The 26469-nt window shown below is 35.4% G+C and overlaps 1 protein-coding gene across 2 annotated transcripts in view; it reads right to left on the bottom strand.

The window, feature by feature from the left end:
* LOC145689831 (discoidin domain-containing receptor 2-like) overlaps positions 1–26469 on the bottom strand; it is a 1126884-nt gene that overhangs the window by 188163 nt on the left and 912252 nt on the right. For both annotated transcript variants that reach the window (XM_081764050.1, XM_081764051.1), the window contains exons 7-8: positions 20253–20435; positions 5112–5245 (exon numbers count right to left, since the gene is read on the bottom strand). In XM_081764050.1, the coding sequence (XP_081620176.1) occupies positions 5112–5245; positions 20253–20435 (317 nt within the window). The remainder of the gene's footprint in view (positions 1–5111; positions 5246–20252; positions 20436–26469) is intronic.

Below are 26469 nucleotides of genomic sequence, written 5' to 3'. Positions count from 1 at the left end.
TGTGATTCATCTAGATCAGGGGCGGATCCAGGACCGACTTCTGGGAGGGGGCGGTGGGTTGTCATACTGCTACTTTTAAGGGCTCCAAACTTTGGGATGGGTCTTATATATATATATATATAATAAGAAAGTTTCTTCTTCTGGGGGGCAATCGCCCCGATCGCCCCCCTCTGGATCCGCCCCTGATCTAGATAATCCGAAGATATGCCCCCATCACCCATGTACTCCCATAAGACTTTATTATAGTTAATTTGGCTCCTTGCTACCATGCAACCAAACTTACGTAAGTGTTAGTTTGGTTGCATACCATTCAGTTACTTTCAATATTCTAACCTAACGCTTTCATGCGGTGTACTTAACAACTTTATTATCAGTTTCACTAGAACTTTCTCCCAACTCTCCTAAAATTTGAATGACATAGTTTATACCAAGTCCTCCTCCTACCGCTGTAAGTTACCCTGTAGGAGATAAACCAGAGTGAAAAAGAATACGGAGCTGACAAGAACAAGAAGCTGGGGCAACAGATAAATACATCAACCTAGACATTTCTGTTAAACTTGATAAGAGTTGATACAAATCTAATTTCCAAATACATACGGTAAAAACAACGTTTTCAAAATTCTTTTTATTAGTATTATTACTTTTATAATGAAACACTGCTTCCTCTTTTTTTTTTCCTGTTTTCTAATCTCAGGGCAACATCCGTTGCTCCACCGAAAAGGCTCTATTTTGCTTATTATCTGAGAAAATCCTTTTCAGCTCATTTTATCATGCTGTGTGTCTTTGCAGCTGACAGGAGAGAAAGAAAGAACACGGAAATTTATCCTCCCACGGAATCAAACACTGTTCCTCGTGTCACTTTAAGCTATTAAAACAAGCTTTATCAAACGCAAGGGGATAATGCTCGCTCTTCCATGAACATATTACAATTACGTAAATGAGAAAGACTCATACAGAGTGCTACAACTATTGGGCTTAAGAGATGACATTCCACTTTAAAAATTCTAACCACGAAGCATGTTTTCATTTTATCCATGCTTGCTTTAACTTTATACAAATAAATTATTGCTTTGAAATTTCTATTTTACAAAAAAAAGTTTAAAGAGTTTTACGTTATTACTATTATTATTATTATTATTATTATTATTATTGCCATGCAAGAAGCGCTTATAAAATGTTGGTTGGTAAGAACAGAGAGAGTAACAAAGAAAGATGTTTTAAAAAGAATAGGAGAGAAGAGGACGTTTTTAGCCAATGTCCTTCATAAAAAGGCCAATTGGATTGGACACATCTTACGAAGGAATTGCCTGTTTCATACTGTCACAGAAGGAACAGTGGGAGGAAAGCAAGGAATAGAAAGAATAGAATAGAACTAATCAACTAATCGATGATTTGAAGAATAGAAGAAATTATTGAGAGATAAAAGAATAAACAGAAGATCGTGAAACGTGGAAGAAATATTTCCAGGCCCAAAACTTTAAAAAAAAAGGTCATTAGTTCCAGGACCTACCAAAAGGCAGAATACTTACTACTACTACTACTACTACTACTACTACTACTACTACTACTACTACTACTACTACTAATAATAATAATAATAATAATAATAATAATAATAATAATAATAATAATAATAATAATAATGTTATGTCCGTTTTTTCGTCCCGTTATCAATTCGTTACTACACATGTTAACTCTTGAAAGGAAGTGAATTTTTGAATTTTGTATTAGATCGCTAGAGCAATTATCTACGTCTAATTCATGAACATTTTTACGGGTAATGGTGACTTACACGGTGAATATTTAATCCTATTTATTCGCAAGAAAACGACGAGTGACATAACACTAATATTCAACCGGCAAAAGAATTAGGAGTTGTGGGTTGCATAAACATGTAGGCGAAAATATTTAGATATATATCCTTTGTCCTTATTGTAAACGCAAGAATATTCATTCATAAATGTACGTTTCACAAGATCCTGTTTAAGGTCTACAGCACAGTTATTATTATTATTATTATTATTATTATTATTATTACTATTATTATTATTATTATTATTATTATTATTATTATTATTATTATTATTATTATTATTATTATTATTATTATACCTCGGGTATGTTATGCACGAGTAGCCTTAAACTTTATTTTATATGTCCAATGTCTGTCGACAGGAATCAGAAAAAAAACAGCAAGGATTGTGTATTGATGAGGATTCAATCCCAAGAATAAATTCAATCTACGTCCTTAGTATCCTGATGAAACCAGAGATTCTATATTTAAGTACTTTTGATTTCAATATTTAATACGTATAACTTAGAAGTAATGTACGAGGTTTCTTTAAAAACTATCTGACCTTAATTCTTTTGACGTAAACAAATGTAGTTAGGAAGAAGTGGTGTCATCCACGTATGTAGATGATCCTAATATGCATTCTTCTTTTTTTCTTCAGGCTTTAGGAGCAGCCAGTTGCCGACAGACTACCAATGAGGGAGAAGTGTAAGTGAGTAGCGTCGGAATTTCCTACTTGGCAAAATGACTGAAACACTTGAACATTACTGCATTATATTTTGGGTCAAGTTAGGGATTCAAACTTGGAAACTATACACCAGGCTTGACAGACCTGCGGGGCACTACATAGATAAAGGAGAAGAATTTCCTTCAACAAGGATACTGAATTACATTTTGTGTCAACCTTGGACAATCGCAATTTTTGACAAGCCTTCGTGGACGAAGCAATGGGCACGGCATCGGGGCATCGGAGCTTAAATAAAAGAGTTCTTTAGGGTAAGATTTTCTTCGGGCGCCACTACTGCATTACATTTTATGTCAAGCTTGGAGACTCCCAAGTGGAGACGATCCGCAAGTTTCGAAAGACCTTCGGAATAGAAGCAATGGGTATCACACAGATAAAGGAGTGGTCTAGGGGAGACTTTCTTTAAATAAGGCTACTACATTATGTTTTGTGTCAAACTTGGAGAATCCAGCGTGAAAAGATCCGTAATATTCGGTCGGTAGACCTTCGGAGACGAAGTAATTAGCATCATACGGGTAAAGAAATGTTGAAAGAAGGACACATTCTTTGTACACGAACACTGAATTACAATTTATGCCAAACTTGGAAAATCGTAAGTAGAAATGATCTCCAATATTGAACATGCCTTCGGGGACGCAACGGCAACACACACATGATCTACTAGCAGACTTACTTTAAATAACAGTACTACATTACATTTTATGTCTAGCTTCGAGAGTCTCAAGGGTTAAAGATCCGCAATATTCGGCAAACTTCGGGGACGAAGTAATGGGCACCACACACATCAATTATGTTGAAACAATGAGACTTTCCTTGAACACTGCTACTGCATTACTTTTTGTGTCAAGCTTACAAAAATCTCTATCGGAAACAATCCGCACTACTACTTTACGTTTAACGTCAAGGTAGGAGAATCCAAATAGAAACAACCTGTAAAGTTGTACAAACCTTCGGTTGTGAAGCAATAGGCACAACACAGATAAAGAAATGGTCTAGGAGGAAACTTCCTTTGAAATGAAATGAAATCTTACGTCCCACGATTATATAAGCTAGGCTAAAGAAGACAATGATGATGAGAAATGAATGAAATGGTGGAATGAATAGGGGGAAACGGGAGAACCCCGAGAAAATCCACGCATATGGTGTTTGTCCACACAGCGCGAGCTGGAATAGAATAGGGATGCGCACGAGACAAGATTTGTGGCTGTTTCGTCTCGGAAATGTGCTGTAAAAGTGATATCTCGACACGAAAAATGCATATTTCTCTATCGGAAGAGCCGTGTCTTGACTCTAATTTTGTTAAGAAATTTCTGTCTCGACTCGTCTCGTGCGCATCCCTCGGTGCGAGACACGGTCCAAGCACCGGAGATGAACGCTACTACTGAGCCACCGCGCCCCCTCATAAGAGGAGATTTTCTTTGAACAACGTTACTACATTACATTTTGTGTCAAGCTTGGAGAATTACAAAGGGAAAAGATACACAATATTTGGCAGACCTCCGGGGACGAAGTAATGGGCACGAGGCAGACAAAGGAGTCTTCAGATCTATGACACATCAGACCCGGCGACCAGGATGGACCTTCCACGTGGTGTGGACCTGACTTACCCGGAAAACACAGAACTACGTCTGAGCATAGGTTAGCAAATTTTGATTCACTTTAGGATTGTGAATGGGCGAGACAAGATAGAATTATCGTGACGCGATTCGAGACGAGACAGAGCTCTTCAAATAGGAACATATATTTTTTGAGACGAGATATCACTTTCTCGACGTAATTTCGAGACAAGACAGAGGTCTTATTATAGAAACAAATACAGTTAACGGGATATCACTTTTACGACGTGTTTGAGATGAGACAGAACTCTTTGAATAGAAATGTAGGTTTTTTTGAGACGATGCATAACTTCAAGAGAAGTCAGAGCTCTTATAATACAAACAAACATTTTTCGAGTCGATGCATCGCTTCGATACATTTTCGAAACAAGAAAGCTTCAACTTTTTATCTTTATAATTTATTTTATTTTAACATTATATAATTTATTTTAGAATTTATCTTTTACGTACTGTTCGTGACGGGGACAATTAGCCATGCTGCTGACGTCTCCATTAAACCTCATTTGACATAGAATACATGATTTCGCTCTCACCCTTAGCATAGAGGATTCGCATTCAGTTCTAGGTAGGAGTTCATGACACGTCAAGTTCTAAGTTCTTCAACAAATATTTTTCTAGAGATACCAGTTCTGTAAGATGACAAGCTACAAACAATTAACTTAAATGTACCGTAATTAAGAAATAGTGTGGCATTGGGAATTTAACACTTAAATATTTGATCTTGAATAATGGATACCGTTAACCCACCATAAAATATTATACCTAGGTAATAATACTGTAAAAGTGATATGATCTCCACTCGTTCCTGGTCATCGAGTTATCTTAGTTAAAATAAGTAATGTTTTATTATTATTATTATTATTATTATTATTATTATTATTTCACTTGACTGACCCACTAGTCGAAAGTGAAGTACACATATGGTTTAGCAGAGTAAGAAAAAAAACATGTTCCTTACCTTGACGCCTTTACTGAGCATATTGTTGGTATGAAGATGGACAGCGGAGAACTGTCTGACGGTGTCAAATGTAAATATGATTTCCAAATCCTGTCCCAATGTGGAGTCATTGGTCCAACCAACCCATCGGTTACCTATAGCAACGAAGAAAAAATAAAAATATTATACATTGCCTTCCCATGTCCTTAGCTCAGAATGAAAACATGAATATAAATAAACTAAAATAATGTAATCTGAAAAAATGTAAAGAATATGATAATATAATATAGTAATGTAAAACGATTTTGATGATATAATAAATAATATATTTTCCGATAAATATAGTAAAACTTCGTTATAGTATATTCTCTTAAAGGGTTATGTGTGTTACTGTATGTGTGTCACTGTTAAGATTATGTAAATCATTATTCGAAACTAAGAAAAGACAAACAACAATTTGCAACTTAACAATACTTAAACAATAGTGTAAAGTTCCCCCTGGGTAGGGGTAGGTAGAGTAAATTATAGTCCGGAATTGTCTCCCAGTGCCGATTTTTATCATAAAGAAAATCCTCTATAAAGGGCATTATACAGAAATACTGCAATGATGTAACTTCTCTAATATGAGGTAAGGAAAGGTGATCCAGGGCCCGAGCGGCCTAAGGAAGAATCTTCACAGAGCTTCGAGCAAGCTAGGTGGAATGGATTAGGAATCCCCAATGCTCCGAAGCAAGCATAGAGGTTGAGAACCACAAAGCTCCGAGCAAGCTAAGTGACCGAGGTTGGGAATTCCGACAGAGCTCCGAGCAAACTAAACGGAAGGAAAGGAAGCCTAGAGTTCCGAAACAAACTAGAGGATTTAGGTTGAGTATCTCCTAGAGCTCCAGAGCAAGCTAAAGGAAGGATTGATCAGCTGAGGCTGAAAGTCATCCATGGAATTATCTCGGTTATATAAGTGCCCCAGGTGAGACGATAGCGCTGCTATTTCGTCGTCGTCATGTGACTGTGGTGTTACTGTTGTCTGTTTTCTGCAGCTAGAGTAAACGATAGTAACATAGACATTGTTGATATCTGTAAATAGAAGCACATGTTGGGTTTGTTCTGTATGGTTGCGAAACATGATCGCTTACTCTGAGGGAAGAACATAGACTGAAAGTATTTGAGAACAAGATTCTGAGACGAATATTCGGACCCAAGAGGAACGGGAATGGGGAATGGTGGAAACTTCATAACGAGGAACTACATAATTTATACGGTTTACCAAACATTGTTAGGGTCATGAAGTCTAGGAGGCTTAGGTGGGCAGGTCATGTAGCTAGAATGGAAGAAAGTAGAAACGCTTTCAAAGTCTTGGCTGGAAGACCCATCGGAAAACGACCATTAGGAAGACCTAGGCGCAGATGGGAGGACAATATTAAGATGGATCTCGCAGAGATAGGAATACAAAGTAGAAACTGGATCCAATTGGCTAAGGATAGAAGTGAGTGGAGAGCTTTAGTGAACGCTGCATTGAATCTCCGGGTTCCATAGGCCATAGAGTTAGTTAGTTAGGACATGTTGGGTATTTGTAAACACAACCATGCAGGATATTAGAGTAAAAATAGACAATGTAATTTGAAAAGTGTAAAAATAAATAATAATATAACGTAGTAATATAAAAAGTTTGAATAATGTAATAAATAATTTTCTGTTTTAAGTAAAACTTCGCTACATTTTCTCTTAAAGAATAATGTACGTTACTATTTGAGGTATGTGTGTCATGTAAATCACTTTTCGAAGTGTGTAACTTAACAATGTTATTTACATAAACAATACATAAACAATCCGCCAGAATAAGAGCTAGGGTATGAATTAGTTATTATTGGCAACGAATAATACTTTTTAGTGGCATAGGCATTCGTTTTCCACAATTTTTCTTCGAAATTACAGATGGGAAGTCATCTCTAAACATAGCAGCCTGTTCAGCTCAATATTATCTATGAACACTATTACTCCTATACAAAATATATATAAAGTCACTTAAGAGTCTTCATCCCGACGAAATTAAAACACCGCTATTTTTACAATAATTATGTGATATCTTCAAATAGCTAAAAAAATGTGGAACAAGAGCGCCTAGACAATAAATGTGGAACAAGAGCGCCCTAGACAATATTACATGAGATACTGTTATCACGACTCACTTAGCTGCTTTCAATTTCGAGCCATTTTGAAAATCGGCATTTATTTTCGCGTTTCTAAACGGCTGAAAACGGAAAGCCACTAGGTGACTTGTGGTAACGGTACCTCACGCAAAATAATATTGTCTAGGGCGCTCTTGTTCCAAATTTCAATTATCTTTTATCTATTTGAAGATATCACATAATTACTGTAAAATTAGCGGTATTTTAATTTCGCCGGACTTTCCTCGCCCGTTTTGCAGGCGATCTAATCTCAATTCATTTGTACTCTACTGAAGAGCAAATAGTCATAGTATCCAGTTTTCTACATAGAAGGACATAGGATTAAGTACAAGAGCTTTAAAAGTTAAGTTCTGAAAACCTCCTATAACAAGACGAGCTACTAAGAACACTGGCAACAAATTCAAGAAAATTGGCAGCATGCGTAATGAAGAGCAATTTTGGAGGCCGTCTATTTCACAGATGACCGTCCCTAGCATTGACGACGTTCTGACCCGCAGTCTTAATGTATACACAAGAAGAATCAGCAGGCAGCTAAGCATTCCTAGAAGTACTGTTTGGAAAACATTGCGCTTCGCATTCTAAAAGAAAAAAGTGCCTATCACGTGCAAATTCTCCACAAGCTGGAAATACAGGACTACGCAACGAGACCAGTTATGTGTTATGATTTATTACAGACTGTTATATTTGAAGGATTAATGGAAAATGTTCTGTTTAATGATGAAACCACGTTCCACACGTGCAGATTTGTCTACAAACACAACTGTAGAATTTGGGCACTTGAGCAGCCGAATACGGTGTTAGAGTGGGAATGGGACACAACCAATTTTAATGTGTGGATGCGTATTTCCAAAAGGAAAATATATGGGCCAATAAAGAGTGCAGAGAGCACAATAATGGGAGACATCTACTTAAACATGTTCATGCCTCAGTTGATTCGGGATGACATTTTGCGTGTTGTTTTTTTCGAGCAAGATGAGACACTATCTCAATTTGCTTCCTCAATATCGCTTTTTTTGGGGGGGAAGGTGGATGATCGCACCAGTGACTTAGACTCCCTGGTCACCAGACTTGTCCCAATTTATTTTTTCTTTATCTCGATTAAAAACAAAATCTAACCAATGCAAATCATTTTTAATAAATAATAGTCTTACAGTTTCGGCAATGTATTATTGAATTATTCAGACACATCATAAAATACAATTCTAATGCTACAGTTGATAAGTTTCAGAAGAAGAAAAAGTCATTTCTAACAACCAACGAGATCGTTCCTTTCATTTTAAACAACTTTTAGTTCAATACAATTCTCAACTTTTAATGACGAAACTTGCATTTCTTAAAAATTTGAACTTTTAATTGGACTTTTTTTTTCTTTGGAGCTTCGTTAAGTTTCCTGCATATCTGATAAAAATTTACTAGCGTGGAACATTTGGAGCAAAGTATTTATGCAGCCGCAGCAGAAATTACGCCAGCTAAGCTCAAATGAGAGTTTCGAGCCACTTAATATTGGTGATAAAAGTGCAAAGTTACAAGGCCATGTTGAAATTTACTAATTTCTTGAAATACGTATGTGTGTATGTGTGAATTAAAGTTTTCAGGCAACCTTATTAAAAGGTACAGATTCACGTTTATAGTCAATGTGCCTTTCCCATTTTACATCAAAAAGGTATCCTGTAAGGTTTTTTTTTTTTTTTTTTATTTATTTTTTTTTTTTTTTATTAACCCATGTTCGCACCGCAATTGTTCAGATAAAGAAAGGGATAGTCGGTTGCTGGAAGTAAGAGTGGAATTTTTTCCATCAACAATACAAAATATATCATCTATACTATTGTTGACACACAAGGGCGCCCATCAGGGGGCTAGGAGGGGCGCTCGCCCCTTAAGAGAAAATCGTACTTGGGAATATCGAAAGCCAATAGAATTTTTACATTAGTTATAGCAAAATTTGAAACTATATTTGAAACTTCACTTATATTTGCCCCTCCCTTGGAAACCACAATATGGGCGCCCTTGTTGACACACCTATTAGATTCCAATTCAAGTGTTAAACAGGAACTCGACTTATAAGCGGATAAAATTAGAAAACGAACCTTTTTGTCGGGAAATGTTAAAAAATTCCCTGTTTTTTAAAATGAGAATTCAGACACTACATATATAGAAGAAAAAGTTACTTAATTGCAATTTAAACGAGGTATAAATTGGAGCTATACTTCAGTTAGAATTGCATGAATGAACATTGTCTTCCACTTTGCTAAAGTAAATCTTCTAGTTTTTCATTACAAATTAGACCATTTTTTAAATACATTAATAAACAACGAAAACAAAACATTCACACATCTTTAAAATATAATGGAGTTACATATATATATTTTTTACGGCTACATTAGCCAACGGTATTAAGTTGGTCACAAGGAAGAGGGTGAGGATAGATTTAAATCGAAGTTGAACCACCTGAGTGTGACGTAATGTCACGTGATACTATCATGGGGATCAAGGTGGAACAAAACGAGCCCAGCGGGGCTTCTAACCCATTCGTTCGCTGACGCTCGCTTAGCTATGTTTCGTAACGTAACTAAATCACTTTTTGTGGCATTATATATTACGTACAAGCGCAAATGAGTATTTCTTTAATCTTATTTTAATGACAAAAGTATTATGGAAAAAAATAAAAGAAAACTTTTATTGGGTCGGGTTTGAACCCACACCAAAAGCGATTTTCATTACTAGCCAGTCTAATACCATGCTCGACCACGAGGCACGACTGCAGTTCACAGACATCCCAGTAAAGTCATCTGATGCATTACTGATGGACTCCTGAAACGAGTCTTGTCTCACAGGATACCCTGCACCCTTGAAGTGCTATAGAAAGTTTGTCAGAAGGAGTGTTTGTGGCTTGATATGACTGCACTGCGTTACAGTCTCTTACAGTGGAAACTTCGGTGTCGGGCAATTGCCCAGATGCAAGGCCACCAAATAGAGCACTCTCGATGGTGGCGACATGGTAAGTGAAGTTTGAAATTGTCAACATAGATCGCAAACAACCTCTGGAGTCTCGCTGCTGAAAGGGACGGTAAACTAAAAATCAATGGATCGAGTTTTTCATACATTTCTCTTATAAAATATAAATGTCAATAATCATGACAGACCGTGAGTGACAAACTACAAGTTTAATTGGTAAATGCACTTTTAAAATCTCCAATCAGAAGATTTAACTCTTCTACCGTAAGCATGTGTTAACGTAATTCCCCTTTTCCAACAAAACTCGCTGTGACATGTGCGTGCGTGTACAGAAGAAAAGCTGTAGAATAATTTCCCTGTAGCAAACAAAATCTTGCTAATGCTGGAGTCACCACCCGACACGTTTCAATTCACTGAATATCATTGGAAGAGGAAAAACAATAGAGAATCGCAATGCGTGTGGTCAAATCGCCGCTGTCACAGTTTTGACATATTTGCCCCAATGTATATGTGACACTTGAATGATGCTGGATTAAATTTCCGTTTGGTACAGCACCCACGGTGACACGTATAAAACAACGATAAACAACCCCACCTGAGCCGCGGATATGACCAAAATGATCCAATGTATTTCCCAACAACACGCATCCATTTAAGCTCATTAATCATGCATAAAATGAATACTGCCAACAACGAACGAGCACGAAAAATAAGCAGACAGGGATCCAAGCAGATTGACACACTTTATAATTCATTAGTATACAAAACAAACACATTGGTGAACGCAAGTAAACATTAACACATTAAAAATCTCATAACATATGGATAAATTCAAGTGAATATTGTGACATTAAAAATCTAATGAAATTGAATATATTCAAGTAGAAATCGTAGTATTAGAAATCTAATTAGAAATGGATAAATTCAAGATAAATTGTAAGACAAAAATGTAATAAAATTGATTAAATTCAAGTGAGCATTTAATATTAAAAATCTCAACAAATGGATATGAATTCAATTAATCATACCAACATTTAAAAGTCTTGTTACATGTGTCCAATATGAGAGGTAAATTTCGGAACTCATTTAATAATTATATTTTTTAAAAAAATATTATACACAGAGAAAAGAAACGTGTGTTGTAGTCCGGCAGTCAGCTCATGGTACCGTGCATGTGCGTCCGCATAAAATATTTTTGCATTTTCATATCCTTTACAGCCTCCTAAACAATATTAGGAAGGGTGTCGCTCTTACACCCTTGGGCATTTTGCATAATACCCATTAACCCATTCGAATCTAATGACGTTAAGCAATTTTTGGGACTTTTTTCAAGTATCTACTGCTTCAACACAATTTATCAGAATTTTATGGTTCATATGTCATTCTCTTTAAAATAATGCAGTCTTTCAAATGCTATAAAGATCATACTCTGAGAAAAGGGAAATTTAGAAAAAAATCTGAAATTACTCTGAAAAAATCCCTTTTTCGACGTTTGGGGCCCTGGGTGAAAGCATGGTACCCCAATATACATTGAGATATTGGTAATGTTCATGCCAATTATTATTTTGATATCTTATATAATGACGTCGTTATAAAATGTTTATCAATTCTCTGTGCAAGTAAAAAAAAAAAAGGGGGGGGTTTCACCAGTGCGTAGGTTAGGTTTTGATGCAAACTACAGGCTTTGGTACAATTAAGCAGCTAATGTTTGATACTAATTGTCTGTAGTATTTCACGACGTTGTCTTGTCATCACTGGATTCAAAAGGGTTACTATGGAAATTAAGTGCTGCTATTAATGATAAATCAAATTTTGTGCATATATTCAAAGTTATTATCCTACCAGAAACTTCCCGTTGTGTACACTCAAGGTTTTTTTTATAGATCACAAGTTGCTTTAAACGTCTTAAAAGTGTTGAAGAATATGTTTAATATATATATATATATATATATATATATATATATATATATATATATATATATATATATATATATATATATATATAGCAAAAATATCCTTGGCTTCCTGACAGCATTGAACGAATTATGTGTTCTTTAGCATTGACCTGAACACTTGTGTATGAAACTAAACAACACTTTCATTTTCACAGCCACTGCGAGTAAAAAGAGTCTACAAGTCAGGAATAAGATATTCGATCTCCTCTTCGTTTACGTTTGTATTTGCAGCGGCGATTTTTTTTTTTTCGTTGCATGTGCACCTGGAAGATCTGGAAGAAATGCCTTATCTTTCTCTACGCTTGCACCAACGTCGATAACAGTCCTGATAGTACCACTGCTTCCTATAGTTAACACTCTTGACAGTTTAAGCATGAGAAGTATGAAAACATCGATATTGTCGCACGTAACTGTGATACTCTTCACTTCCTTTTGGGCAATCCTCACTACTTGATACACTATGATCACACCTGCTTCTTCGTATGTTCTTCGCAAATCAGTTCTGTGTGCTATCTCTTTGGAGTGGGGTCCTTTCCAGTTATGACCAATTTATAGTCCAGATTTCTGATATGAACATCAATTAAAAGTTGCTGGATAATTAACTCTGTCAGTTGTATCTTGTTTTCAGTGACAGTAAGTACATTTTCCGGGATGAAAGTGATGTTCCCAAACTCGGCTTTTGCCTCCTGCTACCAAACTGGCCAGCTCGGGCCAATTGTGTGCCACTCTTAATGCTGTAGTTGCAGTATCTGTCGAAAAACAAATACACATTAGAGAACCTAGTCTTCTGAAACACGTATTCACATACGTTACTGGAATAGCCATGAACAGTTCCATTATTCGGACAGTCTACTACCCACAGTATAGCACTTCCATCAATCACTGTATCTTCTGGTCTGAGGATTACTCTTGCAGATACATAAACTTTTAGCTGATTTATCATAAGTGATTTCGGCTTTGTTATTCTCATCTCCCGGTAGTCATCAAACATGGCAATTGGTACCGGGGCAAGTTCATGTTTAAGGACAGGTTGAAAATTGATGTCTCTTGGCCCTTGTAATCCAGGAACACGAAGAGCAGATCAACGCGGCATCACATACATCTGTAGTTCCAACGCATATGGACTTCCTGTTAATAGTCATCGTTATAAATTTCTTTGGTATGGAGAAACCTGCCTGCCAAGAAGCTGAATATTTAACCATTTGATCCATTCCAATATTCAACGCATTGTGAACATTCACTTTTTCTGACGCGATTCTGTCAGTGACTATGTTGGTAAGAGATTGGGAATGGTCCTTCGTGTCAAACGGATCAACACACGTTACTCGCGTTTCTAGCTTACTCCTGATTTTCTCTCTGTCAATTCTATCTGCTCGAATCCTTGCTGGTTTCTCTTCTTTGTGAGTAGTGACTTCATCCCTCTGACTGTCGTTAGTCAAGTCTGATAGATCTTGCAAAATACGGCTAAAAATGCTCATGCTGTATGCCCACGTCTTCATACGTTCTGATTTCATTGTCAGTCCGATGATTCCACGGGATCCTTTACCGTATCTCGTAAATGTCGTTTCGATATACATGTCAGACCAGATGCCGTTCCACAGCCCTTCCTTGTGGTGCATGACGTGCTCTCCTTCCATGAATTTCTTTAGTACATCACCATGGTATTTTTGCATTGACTACAAATAATACAAACCGTACCCTGTATAATTGTGATGACCAGCAGAAAAGAAATACGGCAGCATATGCTTTACAGCCCACAGGTGTAGTGGCCATTCACTTTCACGTTCAGCTCTCACAAACACCATCATAATAATAAAAAAACATGCTTTATTAAATTTTCCCCACCGTAGTTTGGATGTAGAGCTGCTTGATGTTTTGTTCTTTTTTTTTTTTTTTTTTTTTAAATATAAGCTCTTCCTTTGAATTTGCCGCAAGAAAAATAGGTCTCTAAACTTCTTCAACAACCAATTGAAGAGCTCTGAAATTCTATGGGAAAATATTACCAGATAGCATTTTTGGAACACTTCCAAATGCTGCCTTCAAAATATCTTCAAGACCATTTCATGTCATCAGACATCCAACGCAACCAATAAAGATCATTATTCTGTGCATTCTCCCAAGTTTTGGAATGAAAGTTGAAAACCGTTTGGGGTAAAACCAGCTGATGTGCACAGACAACTTGTACAGTTGCTGGTCGTTTGTGATTATAGTCACGTTTTGTCCGCACATATTGGTAAGTCGTATGTCCTCAACCATTGCTGTGAACATGATATCAAGGTCTGCAGGATCCATGTCTATTAAGGTGGTATATATGGCCCTTGTGGCTGTTAGAGAGTCTTGTCCTTGCTGGTGGCACAATTATGTATTAAATCTAGCAAATTCTAGGGTATCGTGCTCAGTTACTATCCGTTTTATAAATTGGAAATCAAAGTCTCTACATCTAGATAAGAGTGTGCCCTAAAATGATTGTCTATAGAAATATTTTTTCTTGCTGGCAAATTAATGTTTTCTCGTCCCACGCATACTGTATTTCCTATGGTTAATATAATTTATTTTTGAATTTTCTGTATATACATAAATTTTACATTATTAAATATGGACTCAACAGCAATGGTAAACTGCTCAAAGTATTCTTTGACCATTAAAATATAAGTGAAGACACCTATTTTTCTATGATAGAACAAGATCTTGGAGAGATATAAATGAAAATAGAAATTCCGTTAATGGCGGTAGCTTTTTGTACATACATAAATTTTACATTATTAAATATGGACTCAACAACAATGGTAAACTGCTCAAAGTATTTTTTGACCATTAAAACATAGGTATACACACCTATATTCATATGATAGAACAAAAAGTTGAAGAGAGATTAATGAAACTAGAAATTCCGTTAATGGCGGCAGCCATTTCATATTAACATGTTTATACAAATTGCCCAAGGGTGTCAGGGCGACACCCTTCCTAATATTACTTGGTAGGGTTAAAAGATTATGAAAACGTGAAAATATTTTATGCGGACGTGAATGCACGGTACACTCAAAATCAGGGGTTTGACGGCCGGACTATTGCGTACGTTTAAAAAAACATAAACTACATGCCTAAATTATGTAGGCCTACTTTTTCGACTTAAAATACGACTAAATATAACAAACTACAACAAACGCATAACTAAAAACACATGATTTATTATACTGTCCGCACAAGTGTTCCATCTATACGTACTTTCCGTATTACTGCATATAGTCAGTAAGGATCTCATATACAGATGAACGTATATAACATATAGCTGACGTATGTAACATACGTATACGTATGTAATATATGGAAGACTATTAAATATCAGTCATCCTGCAATGGCATGATGTAACATCTAAGCGGAAAGAATGCAGTACATATGTAGCTATGTGAATAACGTATCGTCGCTGCGCCTTAAAGAACCGCTATGTGTTAAAACCACAACTTTTCAGTAGAAGCAAAAAACAATTCGAACTCTTAAAATTTTGTCAAATATGCACCGAAACACTTGAAAAATATAATAAAATTGTTTCTGTGTTACCTTGCTTCAACAATATTATATTACTATTTCTGTGATTACATAGCACATGTTGGTTTACCTTTTGCGCCTTTATAACCACATAGAGGATTCGTATAAATTAATCAATACGTACGTGATAAGAACCTGAAACCTTCAATTTCCTATTATTAGTTTTTCATTGTTGTGGCGAAACAATTGAATATTCACTTACCACATTATAAGGGAGGGTACCTGACAGCTTTAAGATTCATTTGAACGGAATAACTCATTTTCGACAAAAATGTCACATAGCGGTTCTTCGAGGCGCAGCGACGGTATGCACCGTACAGATTTCCGTAGTCAACATATCATACCTGTATATTTGTGCAATATACTGCTGTCTGGATAGTGGATTTTTCTCAGTGTAATAATAAAATATTTAATTATTTGATATCAGCAGACTATCTGCAAAAACTGCTAACCGCTTACTCTTTTAATGATAGAGATTTGATACCGCTTCTTAAACTTTTTTCATTGGATTTACGCTCTTTCAGATAAACCATCCAAAACAACCTTAAATGAGCAAGGAAAATACTATGCAAACGAAAATCTTAGAAGTACAGCAGTAATGTGTACAAACTCCACCGACTTGCAACACTTCCACAGGCAAAAGACTGTCCTGATGCGGTTGGATATCAATACGAAAATATAGGGTGTTTCAAAACAACACAAACAACGTTTGGGAGGTGATTTCTGACACCAAGATAAGATAAAAAAAAAAAAGTATAGACCAACCTGGTGCAAATGCTTCTTTTCGGAGTTATAGGCTCCCGAAAACATGAAAAAATGAATTTTAAAGGTCCATAGCTCCAATACTATGGGACCTACCGTTGTCGGGTCAAGATTTCACTTAGGAACTAATGTGTGCTATCCAAAAATACATGTTTCAGATTTCTAAGGTACTCACACAACAATATTTATAGAGTGAGTTTGACTACGGGCATATAATTTGAAGTACTCACAAACTACCTTTATAAAAATGTTTTTGGAAGTACCGTAGGATTGTGAAACTTGGATGTTGGAATATGGCACATACTAGTTCCTAAGTGAAATCTTGACCCGACTATGGTACATCATATGGTTTTGGAGCTATGGTCCGTTAAAGTTCATTTTTTTCCTGTTTTCGGCAGCCTATAACTCTGAAAGGAAGCATTTGTGCACCCAGTTGGCCTATACTTTTAATCTTATTTTAGTGTCAGGAATCACCTCCCAAACGTTGTTGTTTTGAAACACCTTATATATCTAATAGACTATTAATTATAAATTTTATCAGCTTCAAATGGGTAAAGTCACGCAATCGCCTTTTGTGAGAAGGTTACGGTGATATCCTTCTAATTTCCGAAGTAGTTAATAAGCTTTGCAGACAGTGCATTTATGCATATTTCCTCTGTAATACCTTATATTTTAAATGGACTAATTCATTCTTAGAACGAACGTTATTCTTTAGGATCACAAGCAAATTTCATTTCTTATGAGAGTTGAATTGTTATCAATATTCTACACAGTGATACCAACCTGGAACTTTATATTATCAGTATTTTATGCAGTGATACCAACCTGGAAATTTATATTATCAATATTCTATATAGTGATACCACCTGGAACTTTATATTATCAGTATTCTATACAGTAATACTACCCTGGAACTTTATAAAATCCCATCTCGAGAGGCAGAAATTCCCGTTTTGCTCTTAAATTTACCAAGGGCTGTAAGTAATTACAATAATTTCAAAATTTTAAATTACAAAAATTAAAACTACTGTATATCACTTACATTCTTCAATTTTTGAGTGAATTATGCGTAAATTCTGATCGACTTTATCAAATAATTTGTGAATAAGTATTTTTCTTTATTGAAAGGGACTATTTAACATGTTGATAAAAACAAGTATATTTTGTTGCGAGAATTTAGTATTTTCATTTTGCTTTTGTGCAATAATGATCTCGTACTAAACGATATGAAACTAGACAAATTTCATCCTCCAGGTATTTCGGTTGATACGTTTTAGAAATTGTTTTTAGTTTGGTAATTTATTTTCTTCCTTTCATTACATTTTTTTTTCAATTCCAGAGTACAATTTACATTTGTTGGCGCTTATTTTTGGAAATTCAAAGTTACTGCCTTAATCACTTCCACATTAACATACACTTTCCAATAACAAACTGTTGCAATTAGCACTAATTTCACTTTTATTCAAACGTAATTAACTCATAGAGAATTTTGTTTTGAAATAAATATTTAAAAATGCCATATATATGCTGTCAATTTTAAAGAAAAAATTCCCTTTATCTCAATTGAAGAAATTAATGTAAAAAAATCCATTAAATGATATTTTTCCCACGAGTTGTCATTACTGATTCTATAAAACATTTTGTTACAATTAAAGGAATGGTTTTTGTGACTTTTTTTCTTTTAGCTGGAACTAAATAGGAAACAATTTTGTTTACCATATTAATTAAAATCTCTAAAACTTAATGTTCGTTGGTTCATTGGCTTTACAAATTTACATTGCCGGGTTGACATCTGTAGGTAAGTATACTTTTAGGTCAAAATTCATTTCCTTTACCAATGTTGTCACATCTGAAGATTAAAAAGTAGCGATATTGTGCTTCAAAAGTAGGGAAATTCAAACATTATTTTCGTCTACATTGAAATCGATTCTTTTTAGTTTATCTTCTCTTGATTATGCGCCGAGGCTAAGAGAGACAATAATAAGATGGCGATAATGGTGGAACGAAGAAAGTGGGAAGAAACGGAAAAGACCCGAGAAAAGCCACGTACTTGGTGTTTGTCGACTATAAAGCTCAATTGGCGTGAGCTGGGATCAACGTTGTTTGTCTCATTATCACGGAAAACGGCTAAGTCGTTCGAAATAAGTTTTGAAACATCGTTAGCACTTGACTCACATTGGGATTTTATAATTTCATTTCGGTTCAAATACTTATCTTAAGGAGAGAAAGAAGTTGAAATAGACCTTTCAAATATACTCATAACTTACTTTTTGAGTGTGAAGAACGGATTATTCAGCTAGCAATGTATATTGGAAGTGTCACAGTCTCCTCGCCTCGTTGTATGCAATATTGTAATATATGATTGGCCGAGTAATAAAAGAGTTGCAACCAAATTTTGGGATGCATCATAAATGCTGTGGTTGTAGCAATAAAAGAAACATTGAGATATGTTTAGGACTAGAGCATGGCCATTAAGTCTTCCGTTAATGTGGCATATGTTGCAGTGAAAAATGTAGTATCAGACTCTAAATTTGTTTTTACTCTATCAGACACATTAATAAAAGGAATTGCAATGAACTTGTGGAAGCCTCAGGAATATTAGAAAGGAGGTAACTTAGATATGATAATGTCTTGATTGGGTCAAGGTCATCTTGAAAAATTGGGTTAGTTGACCAAAAGCAACATCTGAAAGATAGGATTCATGTGGCGACCAAAAATATCGATGCATTTTTTTCAGTAATGCATCATGCAAACGTAATCATAGTCCAGTGACAGGTCGCAGAAGACTGTTCCAGGTACTGATTAAGTTCTGTGGTAATTTTTGATGCACTCTTTCTATCGTTCTTGGTGACTATTCTCTAGAGTTCTCAGCGATTTCAAACACATCTCACTATTACCCTTCGTAAATGTTCTTTTGCTGTAAGTTCTGTAGATCATTAGAACTTTGGATAGTGTTCCTTCTAACACACTGGCTACCTTAGGTACACTCATGTTCAAAATTATTGTCACATATCTATAAGTTCTAGGAACATAATTTGATTTTAAAAATTTGCCCGGAATTTCTTATAATGTTAGTATGTGTATAATCAGCAGACATATGTGTGGCATATTTCAAGTCAAAAGAGAAGTAAATAAGAATAGTAAAACTAAAATAAAATTTTCTTGTCCATTTTGCAACATTTTATTTTACTCGTCAAAATTTTCGTATTTATAATTCTTTTTCTGTGAAATTTACCACAAATATACATTTCCCGATTATGCACATAGTATCAGTATTAAAAGTACCCTGCAAAGTCGTTATCCGATCATATGCTTAAAAAAAGACAGTTATAGATATGTGACAATAATTTTGGACATGAGCGTACATCTGTGCCAACTAACCGTGCATGTGAAATTTGTTTTTGAAACTCAGAGAGCGTATCATTTTGCATCATCACAGTCTGCCCAATTCAGCACACGCCTCCATTCTATGCCGCCTGACCTACTGCAAACGATTAAGTAACAAACCATTATCAGCGACCGTGCACTGCACACCATCCTAAGTATTACAACCTCATATCTTACGTGCTACAAACTACAGGTGTTTCCATTATTTTGATAACTAACTATATACTGATATATAGGAACAGAGATCCCCTGTTTTTAACCAGTATGCTATTTGAAAAGTCTTCTCTGAGGAAGAAAGAATCAAAACTCAACGCTCAATATTTGAAATCAAATTTTATATACAAGTTGGATGTGACAAGAAGTGTATACTTGCCTGTTCCTTGTCCCTTGGGGTCCGGAGTGAAGTCGTTGTCTCCAAACAAGCCGTCTGTAAGTTGTCCCAATCCCTGACTCATGATCGTTCCGTCGATGAGAATCCCGTCATAGCTAACGTCCTCAAGGTCTCTGTCGCTATTCCTCGTCACTCCTTTAGGAGCAGTGTAACTCACAATGCCTTCTGTGAAGAAACAAAAGTTACAAATAAGAAATAATATTCAAGTAGATGTGCTAGAAATTGCAAATACATTATAAATTTCAATTTACATAAGAATGAATATTTGTCGTCGATTTCCTCGTAAAGTCCTGGGATGAATGGTGCATATTTGGAACTAACCTTACGCTCACAACATTAACTCGACACCATACACTTACTCAAACTCATGCTCACATTACCATTTCGACACCTATGATCACTCGATCTCCCGCTTATTTCATCAATTTGATCTCATACTCACTCAAACTCACGCTCGCAACATCATGTTCATTGGACTTCTAGCCCAAAACAACATTTTATCACGCTCACTCGATCTCACACTGGCATCAATTCGACACCACTCTTATTTTACCTCAAACTCACACAATCAATCCAACATCACACTTATTCGATCCCATGGTTACATCATGATTTGGAACTCGTGCTCACTTCATGAGGATGAGGTTGAACTAGCATGAGTTCCGAACTCTTGACATTAACGACATGAGTTCAAGCACCTTTGCTGGGGATTATGCCGATAATCTTTGGAAACTACACGTATGGACTACATTCTCGCAGTTTTTTCTTAATAAACTTATATTAATGTAATCATTCCATAAAGAGATGAGTATGATCAAAATTCAGGATGACTTGTACTCAATCATTTTACATAGAAGAACGAATAGAAATTTTACGGAAAGAAGTGTTCTTGTGTTAGAAAGAAATTTGTACATTTTTCTCACCCTCTAGTTTAGATTTTTAGTTTAATTTAATCACAACTAAACTGAGATTGTTTCCTATTGAGTTACTTTTAAAAAAATATGGATACGCCTTCGAATTTTATATCAATATATGTATCCTTTAATAAATAGTAGTTGATAAATTTTGCGCTGCACAAAAAATAAACGCTCATTACATTGTGAGGACCCCATATCATAACAGAAGCACATGTCAATACAACACGTGTTATTGATTACAAACAATGAAACAGACGAGAAGTCAATACGGAAGATACGAAACCAAGACGACATAGCCCGAGGAGGAACGAACTACCAAGAGGCCTTCTATAAAAGCGAGGACATGTAATCAGTCTGACCACTGATCAACTAACCAACACCTGCTCCCAGGTCGCATTGGACTAGAGCTTGTCTATTCCACCTGTACCCTCGGAAACTATGTGAACTATACTTTGGCCTCACCCTCGCCACCCTCTGACGGAGGACACCGTCTCTTTGCTTAGGGAAAAGAAGTGAATGACCTCAGCTGCGTTGCCAATTTGTCATTCAGTCGTTTGGTCTTGAGTGAAGATCGTAGGCTACTTAGAATGACTAACAAGAAAGAACACAATGAAGTGTGAGTAATAATTCATTGTGACAACACTTCCGCATCCAACAATTGAAAGATCTCGGTCACAGCAACTTGTACCTTCTCTTTTGAGTGAGGAATTGGAAATCACATATTGACAGCAGCGCCAGCAAGGACACAGTTCAAATATAAAGACTCAAGGGATACACCTTTCCTTAACCCGAGATCGCATTGGACTAGAGATCCTCACTACAGCCAAACCTCACGAAGCTGTCTTAGGCTGAGGGGGTTTTCCTTCAAGACTCACCAAAACATTGCAGATGCCTTGAAGACTGCTTTGAGAGAAGGTGCACCGTGCAAAACACCGATCTCCTTCATTTGGTCAATAAAAAGAAAAGACACTATTTATTCTTTCAAAGACATTGTACTTAGGAATTTTATAATAAATTAGTAAAGGGGAAAAGACTCGCCCGGACCGTTATTTTGCCTCTACCTATAAAATCATTACAATATAAACTATATCACTACCCAAATTCTACTGGATGTTATGGTAAGAAGTTAATGGTTGGGATAGGTTTTTACCAACTTCTGAAAGGATGCTAATTTCCCATTGGTAGCAGCAATGTGCAACGATGAGTAAGGGCGTTTATAAGGGGCACTTACTAGAGATTTGAAAACACTAACAAGTTTCTCTCAAAATATTTGTTTGCGCAGAAAATATAGTATTAATTCCTAACAAAAACAGACAAAAATTTGAAATTCTAACACGGCTGTATAATGGTGACTGAGGAGGATAATGTTCCCACAATTCCAACGGTAGGTAGGATTTGTCATTTTGCAATCAAGCTTTCTTGAGCTTACGCTGACTCAGGTTCACTATTTTCTAAGGTATAGTTTCTCAACCTGTGGTACGTATACGGCTGGTGGTACTCGAGGCATCCTTTAGTGGTACTTATGACTTATGATGGTACGCCAGTGATAAAGATTGAGAGCTCCTGCTCTAAGGGGTCGCTCACTAGTCCCAATGAGGATCATATTAGCTAAAACTTTTACTCGCTTGAGTACGAGCTTAGCTTATTCACATTTGCTCTCGAGCTCACTAATCTCACAAATCAGGGATCGCGATACAAATTATACCGCTCCCCGTTTAAGTTTATTTCACGATAATAAATGCTTATTCCTTAAAGATTTTCTGATTACACACTCCCATGAATTGTTTTGAATATTGTTGTTGCATTTATTTTCAATTTTCTTCAGTATATAAATTATTGCAGTTGAGAACAAATTTATCGTTGCGAAGCACTGCCATTAATTTTACCGTGCTCAACAACGTATTGATGGCCTATGTTAGATACTTTACCTTGGTCCTAATACAAAATATTTTTTCCAAGAATAGAGATGACCTGAAACTAAATCTTTCCTGTTCAGAAGTTTTGTATTGATTCAACTCCAACTTAATTTACAGTCCTCTTTTCTTTGATCTAATATCTAACGCGAGTGCTTTTCAAGAACAAAGTAACGTTATGTATACTTTTTTGTTATCTTTATGTTACATAATTGCCCACAATTCGAATCACTAGATAAGTCAACACGATTCAGCATTTTAATTTTTATATATAATTGCAAATTCTAATAACTGCATACCTTGAAAATTAGACACATCAAATGCATAGCACAACTAACTTTTTATTTTCAAAATTTCGTGAATAATCTTTCTGTTGTCATAGCAACACGAAACCAATAACTATCTCTAGTTAAAACAACTACCACTACATGGACATCAATCTATCTCAACATATATTCTACATTTTTCTTCTTCTTCTTCTTCACAACAGACCATGCACTTCTAAGCACCGTTGCCCAAAATAGCTACAATTAGAAATGGTAGTAATTCACAGATGTCAGATATACAATATCGTTGTAAAGTCTACATTTAATTCCAGGTAGAACAGCATCGAAAGTTTAGATTCAATTTCGAAGTTTAAGCCTTGTTCTCTCTATGGCTTCGGTAATGATTTATTACGTGTAAGTTAATAAATAAATTAATTGAACTGTACGTCTCGTCTTATATACCCTCGCTGCTGACAGAAATCGTGAATGTTAATTAATCAATCAACGTAATATTAAAATCGGTCGAGAATGTTCCAAGAACATTGCCAAAACGGACTTAGAAATAATTAATTTTTCTTATTAACTTCTACATCCTTTATATCAATTCTTCTATGTACTTTATTATTATACTCATTAAACATTTTCTTGTAATATATACATCCGTTTAGAATTTCCTTGAGTACAAAATTTTTTCCGTTTTTTTTTTTTTTTTTTTAAGAGTTCTGTTAAAATGTTCCATGATATGTTGTTTTACGAAGACATATGCTCAAAGTGGAAGGCTCAAAATTGAAAAATTCGCAAAATATCATCTCTTTATGACTTACGGTTCCTGAGTCATAAAGAGACGATATTTTACGATTTTTTTTTCCTGAGTCATAAATCTCCTGAAATCCGAACTTCTTGAACAATTGCTCGGGAACGATGGCCACTTGGTCAGTGGCCACCGGTTACTATTTGATACCACAATGTTCACCATCCTCTTAGCTATTGATCAACACCAATATCATCTCTCTATGACTTATGGTTCCCGAGATATGGCAACTTAAATCTCCCGAAATCGGAATTTTTTTTGGTCAACTTCTCGGTAACGGAAAGATTGACGCAAAAATTCCATCACTTCTTTCAGATAGTTTTAGATGTTTTATGGAATGGAGGACTCAAAATTGAGAAATTCGCAAATAAGAGAAACACACAAACACACACACACAGACATAGAGAATTCAGTAATGAACTTTTTAGGTTCGTTGAAAATATCGAAGAGTTGTTCACTGAAGAACCAGGAAATAAACAAACTGTAAATCGAATTATAATTGTGTTGAAACCACTTTGTTTTTTGTTTTCCAGAAGTTGCCTGGAATTATTCTTTAGGTATTTCTATCACAAAAGTCTTTCGGAGATCATTTCCACGTTGATGAAAAATTGTATATAACTTTTGTTTTTTATTTTATTTGATTTTTTTTTAAATAATATAATAACTTTTGCTCTGTTTCTCTATCTGTCTCATCCTGGAAAAAATGAGTTAAAGTTTTATATAGTTTTGTAACAAAGGGCGAGTGAATGGAAATCCCATGTAATCATTCCCTTAGACGAGACACTCTATTATAATACAATACAGATACAAGGTTATATTGAGCTTGTGATTGAGGTAAAGCGCGGAGAAAAATAAATTGGTTCCTCTTTCTCTCTCTCTCAATGATATCGTAGAGTTAACACAGACCGTAAATTTCCCACGAGACATCGGTCCATATGCAAAAATCCAATAAAAATTTAAATGCCGATTTCTGGTTTAACAAAAAATGTGGGACACAAGCCAATGATGTATGCTGAATTATTATTGAGGGATGGCCTACAAGAGAGGCGCTGTGCATTCAACACTGCGTATGATTTGGCTATATATATATATATATATATATATATATATATATATATATATATATATACCGAAAAAAGAAAACTTAGACAATTACACAAATGGTATGCAATATATCGTAGATGCACTGAATATTTGATATAGTGGAATTACATTCATCAAAATAATTTCATTCTCTTTTTTCTGTATTTACATAGACCTATTTTTGGTAAACAAACACCTATAATGCTGAATACTTCATAGCTATTTATAGTATGTAGTTTTTTTTAAAAAAAGCATTATCAATTGATAAAAAAAATGTGATTATTAATTGTATAGAAAGAATGTTTTCACATGTATGTGTTCGTGGAATGCAATGAATGTTTTTGTACCCATTTTAGATTTTTTTATTTTACTTTTAAATCTATAATATAAATTTTCTGATCGAAATTTATTGTTTCCATCCTATATTTTTGTTCTTTATTAAAAAAAATCTATTCTTATTATAAAATTTCTTTTCTTTTATACCTAAAATTTCTGTTCCTATAACAAAATTCTCCTTTTGATCCAAATTTTCTCTCACGATTATAGAATTTTCCTTTGCAGTACCGCTTTGCCTTGGGTCTTTGGTCTTTGTCTTTGGTCCGGTATTAAAGGCCGTGTCTTGCAGAATGAGCTTGGATTACAGAAAAATCATGATTTAGTTGTATTTTGATGGCCAGCTATATTCTTCCGGGATAATCCCTTTTCCTAGTCAAGTGACTAGAGAGCATTTATTTGGTGTACAGAGTCTTCAGTTCGATCTCGCTTTAAACTATAAATCCCGCTTTAGATCCTGCTTTAAACTATAGATCCCGCTTTAAACTATTTAGATCCCGCTTTAAACTATAGATCTCGCTTTAGATCCCGCTTTAAACTGTAGATCCCGCTTTAAACTCTAGATCCCCTTTAAACTATTGAGATCCCGCTTTAAACCATTTAGATCCCGCTTTAAACCATTTAGATCCCGCTTTAAACTATAGATCTCTTGCTACATAATCTCATTTGTGATAAAGGAATAAATTAAATAACGCGATGATTACTCTGAATATATTTGAATGTCCTTGAAGTAGCTTGAATACGCCAATTGTTACCTAATGTGTAATTTCATTTACAGGTACATTTAGTGTTTTCCATAGTCTGAACTAATTCCTTCTTAATAGATACTATAAAACGTATTTATTTGACCTTATATGAGTTTGCCGATTATTTACA

The sequence above is a fragment of the Thermobia domestica genome, chromosome 7, assembly GCF_964235325.1.
Source record: "Thermobia domestica chromosome 7, izTheDome1.hap1.1, whole genome shotgun sequence".
Taxonomy (NCBI): Eukaryota; Metazoa; Arthropoda; class Insecta; order Zygentoma; family Lepismatidae; genus Thermobia; species Thermobia domestica.
Note: the sequence above shows the minus strand (reverse complement) of the source record. Positions and strands in the feature narration are given on the sequence as shown.